This window comes from Schistocerca serialis, chromosome 5, assembly GCF_023864345.2.
Source record: "Schistocerca serialis cubense isolate TAMUIC-IGC-003099 chromosome 5, iqSchSeri2.2, whole genome shotgun sequence".
NCBI classification, from domain to species: Eukaryota; Metazoa; Arthropoda; class Insecta; order Orthoptera; family Acrididae; genus Schistocerca; species Schistocerca serialis.
Window position 1 is genome coordinate 687243729 of NC_064642.1, and position 6763 is coordinate 687250491.

Here is a 6763-nt window from a genome sequence, read left to right on the forward strand (position 1 = left end):
GACAGTTTAGCATAGTCTTGAGCTACGTCATTTGCTACGACCTAGCAAGGCGCCATATTCAGTTACTAACAGATAATATTGTGAATCATGTACCGTCAAGAGCGAGTTCATCATTAACGGATTAGAGTTAAGTATCAAACTAATTACGTCCGCTTTCTGAATACTAATTCCTTGTCATGTTCAAGACCTCAGGTCAGTATAGTCCTTCCCTCCTCACGCCCCCCTGCGTGAGCTAAAATGCATGCATTTCGGCCTCGTCTAATAACACGGTGTTGGCTCTTCTGCCAACACAACACTACAAAGCTTTTGAACTCCTCAGGAGCAAGTAGCTCTCAGTCTGTTCGAAGGAGTTTAACGTTGCCTTGCTCCGCGCGCAGCCTGGGGTAACAGGAGGCAGTAAGGGTCCCATCCTTTTTTGTGCTACAAGGAGCGGTAGTGGCTCGCCTCCTGCCCAACCGGCTGGCGACATTAACTCGCTCTAGCCTGCGGGCGACGACACGGCCTGCTGAATACTTAACGTCCGTGACAAGCGCCTAAATATTTACGAAGCGGCGCTGGCAACAGCAGCAGTAGCAGCAGCGCGGGGAACACGCGCCCGAGCCGCTGACGCTGTGCAATGGGGGAAAAAAAAAAGCCATTGCGCCACGCGTGCTGCGCTGCACACCGTGCGCTGAGCTAGCTGCCATCTGCACACTACCTCGAGTCTGACTCCCCGCGATAACGAGTTCACGGCTCTGCTTGTCTAATAAAGAGTACCGCAGATAAGCCTTGTCGTTAAGCAGTCACGGCCCGATGTGAGTCAAGGCTGACAGATACTGCGCCAGCGGAAAGTACTGTTGACCAGTATGGCGGTCGCTTCCTTCCGCAATTCCTTACGATAAACAAGGCACAATTCGCAACGTATCGCTTTGGCCGAACGAACGAACGAACGAACGAACGATTCTCTCTCTCTCTCTCTCTCTCTCTCTCTCTCTCTCTCTCTCTCTCCACCCCTCACACTCTCTCCCTCTCACCTTTCCTCCATCTCTCTCTCACAAATGATTTTTCTTGCACCGTCCGATCTATAATAACGTGTTCTGGAAGAGCAGTGATTGCTCCTTCTTATCTACTTAAAGTATACATGTCGAGCATCTTAGAGGGCAAAACCGCAAATTTATCGTATTGGCTTTTCCCGGTAATAGCTAAACCTCATTCTTCGTGAAACTTTCTGATTCGTTGCTCGCAATAGTTGTCCCCATACTCCCTCAATATCACAGGAAGCGAACGCCAGATCTTTCCTTACTTAGAACACGCTACCGTGCATCCATGGATAATTTTTTGCGATAGATCGTAATGATGTGGAACGAGTCATTTTACTTTCACATGGCAATTAATTTGTACATATGGCTACATTCTGAACATTTCAAAAAAAAAAAATTGTCAAAAGAAAGAAAGACATACAGATGTTCTGAGTTAGTAAGTACTATCCACCACCTTCTGCACATTACAGTAACAGAAATTATTCTACAGAACAGGAGTTGACAAGGAGAAATTTTCTCAGTTTGTTTTGAAATTTTACTTTGCTGTCTGTCAGACATTTTAGATCACTAAACCCCTTTTTATGCTAAAGATAACCTTAATTTGGAGTAATGAATGACAATTTTCCTTCTGGTATTCTAATTACGTACACCGTTATTCATTCTGGATGTAGTGGATTATTTACAACAGCCTTCTTGAGGGAGTAAATATGCTGTGAAGGGGTAGTCAGAATTCCCAAGTCCTTAAACAGATATCTTCAAGACGATTATGGATGAGCACCACATATTATTCTTACAGCACATTTTTACGCAATGAAGACTTATTTTCATAAAAATGGGTTACCCCAGAACATTATTCCAAATGACATTATTGAATGAAAATATACAAAAAATGTCAAGTTACTGATTGTCTCTCCTCAAGATTCGCAATGATTCTAAGTGCAGATGTGTCTGATCTAAGTTGTTTTAGGAGTTCCAAAATGTACTTTTCCAAATTTAGGATCTTATCAGTATGGACACCTAGGAATTTTGAAGCTTCCACCCTATTCATTATTTCCTCACCGTTTGTTACACTTATCATGGTGTTAGAACTCCGAGATGTGCAGAACTGATACGTTGTCTCTTTATGTCCGTCTTATCGGAGATGGTTGCACGGCTCGGCTGTTTGATACAGGATGTCAAATTAATCCCCTTTCTGCCGTCTAGCTTCCAAACTTATTTTATTTGGCCACCAGCTTCGGCGATTCACTACGTCATCTTCAGGCCTCTGACCGGCGTGTAGGAAGACTGCACCCCGATTCTGATCAAAATATGGGCTGAAATGCTGGTTTTAGTAGATTTCTGCTTGGTATAGCCCCATACCTTCAACCATCATCTGTCGGCAGATGCTCGCTTGCTATAGCGATATCTTCAACTATCATCTGCCGACAGATGATGGTTGAAGGTATGGCTATAGCAAGCAGAAATATACTAATACTTTTGTGGGCCCCGTTTTTTATCAGAACTGAGTGGAATCTTCCTACATGTCGGTCTGGGGCCTGAAGATGTCGTAATAAATTGCTGAAACTGGAAGCCAAATAAAATAAGTTTGGAAACTAGACGACTGAAATGTTTCTAAATGGACATCACTAATACGTTGTGTCTTTAAAACTGAGGTGAGACCATTCGGAAAACTTTCAAGAATTTTGTTTACCATTTCTTTTGTTTCTGTACATTTGTTTGGATTGATTACGATACTAGTGCCATCAGCAAAACTCATCTGCAAAAGAACTAATTCTGCTTGTTTTAATACTAGACGGAAGATCGTCTACATATACGAGGAACAATAGTGGACCTAAGATTGAACGTTGGGGAAACCCTTCCGTGGTTTATCCCTAGTCAGAATTATGCTCCCAGACTATACTGGCTGAATTACTAAGTACAAATTTCTGCATTCTTTTGGTTAGGTGTTACACCCATTAACTGGCTATACCATCAATCCGATAACAAAATTATCTAGCAGAATGCTGTGATTCACAGAGTCAGATTCCACCATCAGCGAGAAATGTTTATTTCTTTAAAAGGAAGTGTTTAAATTTCCAGTAAGCCGTACGTCCAGGTAATTACTGGGAGGACTGGTCCTACGCCATTACCTCTTTTATTGGATAACAAGCACCTCCAGTCATTCGTTACTCGTCACTCGTTACTTATGACAGCATATATAATGAAACTTCTGCAGAAAAGCTGCAGCTTGGAACTTAGAAGACATACATATGCAGTTGTCAAGAAACGCGAACTGCACTGCTCTTACGGAACGAATTTCGAAAGGTCAAGGCGAGTTGAGCATTAGCGACTAAGCACAACCAGATTCGGATGAGGATGGCAGAAGGAAAATGGTTCAAATCGCTCTAAGCACTATCGGACTTAACATCTGAGGTCATCAGTCCCCTAGACTTAGAACTGCTTAAACCTAACTAACGTAAAGACATCACACACAAGCATGCCCAAGGCAGGATTCGAACCTGCGACCGTAGCATCCGCGTGGTTCCGGACTGAAGCGCCTAGAACCGCTCGGCCACCGCGGCCGGCTGTCAGGAGGACTGGACGTAACCTCACTTAGTGAACCGTCCCGGGAGCAGTTTAAATAAATTAGGGGAACATGGACCGGAAACGTCGCTCTAGGGTTGGAATATCCTTCTTCCAGAAATAGTCCCATCGCTGTTCCGCTAAGCTCGGTACATTGCAATTCTGATACGATTGAAACACACACAATAAACATAAGAATAAGTCTAACGTTTTGCAATGTCTGTTATGCGTAGCGTACTCTCTGCACAAATGCATATCAAACTAAAAAGATACATAGGTTTATAACAAATTTTTATAGTCGTAACAACAAGTTCTGACCTTTCCGAAAATCTACGCTTATTTTTTAGCTTCTCTGTACAGTGGAAGTGTACAAGTGGGGGCGTGTGACTGAAGCAGATACGTGTGGAAATGGAGCGGAATAGTTTTCCGCGCTCGGTGCGAGCAAGCCACGTGCCATTGCGCATGCAGCAGGGCCTTGTGGAAGTGTAACCTGCAGGGGAGACGCTAACCGGCCGCTAACTCGAGAAGCGGCCGTCTCCTCGTTAGCGCCGTGGCCTGCACGGCCCAAGTCCTGACGAACTGCCAACTGCGGACCCCTGCGTCCTGCGGCTATTTCTGCTCCGTCCGGCAGCCGTATGCTACCAAACCCGCACGATTCCGAGAGCGTTTTTGGAACAAAAACCGTCGCGAACTGGGGTTATCAGTACAGATAACTCAGCGATATAGCGCAGCTGCGCTGTCCGATCGCGCAGTGTGGGCAGTCAGCTGATGCGAAGGCTACTGGCTTCCTGCCAGAACGGACTCAACCTTAAGCTTGTTTGTAAATACCACTGAGTTTGTAACTGACGGGCAGGCCTTGCTTAGTGGCTACTTCACACTCGCTTCTCCGTTACAACAAAAAAACCGCAACCGTCACTGTATTAGCGGAGAATACTAAACAATTAGCACTGCCGTAGACACAGGCGGCAGCATTACAAATCACTTTCATCGTGCGTGAACGCGTCCAGCCGAGTGACCAAATGTAAAAACAGTGCGTGTTGCGTTAGAATCACAACAAATAGACGCACAGACGTTACGTGTAATACGTGTTGACAGCAAAAACAGCAAGATTACTGCTTGATGTCTAGCTGATGTCGCTTTACATCTATAGAAACGTATAATCCATTGCACTTGCAGCGAATCAGAGACGTGATTACTTCTAAAGTACTGTAGAAAACACGTGGAATGAGCACTCCACTCGACTTGAAAATCACACGAGTTCAGGCCAGCAGGTATCCAGTGTTGATTCATTGGTACACTACTGCGAATGAAATTCATCTGCGGGTGGGAATAAAAAAAATAAAGGAAAGAAACTGTGAGATCTCTTCGCTTTACCAGACGATGTCCTGGAATTTTTACGAGACATGAATCTTATCAAATATGTAAGATATTATATTCACAAGTACTAGTGGTTGTTGCTTTATTGACGTCTTCCTAGAGTGCGAAAAGTAGAGAAGAGTGATGTCTGTATTGTGAGAAGGGTGCTTATATTATGCTAATATAACGCAATATTACGCTTTTATAGTAACAAAAAAATTAGGATCGGAACCAGTCTCTACTTTATTGGTATTGCGCGATACATTTCGAGAGTTAATAACCGATCTTCAGGTGTATTTGGTCTACAACAATCGCCTAAGTTCAGCTGGATGATGTTATTGTGGGTTTTCAACAGGTCACATTGTTTTCTTTTTCATGGCAAACATAGATGCACAATAATATTACTCTATCTTCATAACACCTCTAAGCAAGGATGACAACATTATTCAGAACTGTAGATCAGATGTTCCTAAAAATGACATCATAATCCTCCAAAATGGCCACGGTCGCGAGTTGTCATTCTACTATTTTCTACTGTTGCGCTATGCATAGTCTCAAGCAAGACCGATTTTGATGTTTCCGCGGCCTGACAGTTATTTTACGTAATTTATGTGCAAGTAGCAGTATAAACGTTGCTTTGTACTCGTTCTGTGACTAAATCTACGACCGTAGTCCGCAAGCGACATTATCTTCTCCCCCCTTCCGCGTTCCATTCACGAATGGCGTGCGTCCATTCACGAATGGCGTGCGATGTGTCGTTATAAACAAGCCGCGTTATCTGTAAAATTCCTAGCAGCGTGCCATTTACAAAAATCGTGGCACGCATGTAGCGCATCTCTCGGGCGAATCGCCCTGAGCGGGCGCCAGTTTCAAACCACTCGCGTACACAGTGGAGTATCAGTCCCGTTGTACACAGTTACACACGCAGAGTCACACTCGTAGACGTCTCGGCGTCACCAGGCAGCGTGAGCTCACCTTTTCCTGTGACGGGCGTCGTGGAGAAGAGTCCGAGGCCGCCCCACGGGTAGAAGGGGTCGGTGGCGGTCGGAGTCACGGCGGGCGCGGTCCCGAAGGCGCGGAACATGGTTGGCGCTAGCGCGGGCGGCGGCGGCGGCGGCGAGACGAGATCGGGCGCGGGCTGCGGCGGCGTCTGGTAGCGCGCACAGAGTCGGAGCAGCGGCGCGGCCGCCAGGTGAAAGTGTTGGCCCGGCCTGGTCGCGGCGCGGCCCGCCGGGAGGAGGAGGTGGGGCAGGGGGAGGGGCGCCCCCCACCACCGCCGGCCTTCACCTTGCGCCGCTCAGTTATCAGCCGCGCGCGCTGATGGATGGCACCGCGGGGATGCCGCGAGTGCCAATACGTCCCAGGCGCCGCCTCTCCACTGCCTCAACATTTACGTCGCCTTCTACCAACACCGAGAGCGACGGAAGCGCCTTCTAACTTCGACGGACATGCAGAAACGACTGCCTCTGGAAGCCTCCTCGTTTTACGTCGAAAGCGTAACTGTTTGTGACTCAGAAATACGATGTTTCCACTATGTAAAGTGGCTTACTCACCGCGTCACTTCGTGTTGAGCGCAGGAGGTCCTTACTGGTTTCAGGCGTTCTTGCCATGATGTATCAGTTACTAGCACGCTCACACACTTCAGTCTGCTCACACAGTAGCCTTACTTCCGGACGCTTTGTAGAGATTCATTGAAAACTGCATTCAGTAGTCTTTCTATTTCAAATACACAAAATAATTCACCACAGATTTTCGGAAAACATGCGTTAATGTCCACTATTTGAAAACCAGAATTCAATATAAAAAACATGAAATAAAAATATAAA

The 6763-nt window shown here is 45.9% G+C and overlaps 1 protein-coding gene across 1 annotated transcript in view; it reads right to left on the bottom strand.

Moving 5' to 3' along the window:
• Positions 1-6034, bottom strand: part of LOC126481528 (translational regulator orb2) — a 469762-nt gene extending 463728 nt beyond the window's left edge. The window contains exon 1 of the mRNA XM_050105336.1: positions 5913-6034. Within this exon, the coding sequence (XP_049961293.1) occupies positions 5913-6021 (109 nt within the window). The 5' untranslated portion in view covers positions 6022-6034. The remainder of the gene's footprint in view (positions 1-5912) is intronic.
• Positions 6035-6763: the final 729 nt, after the last annotated feature.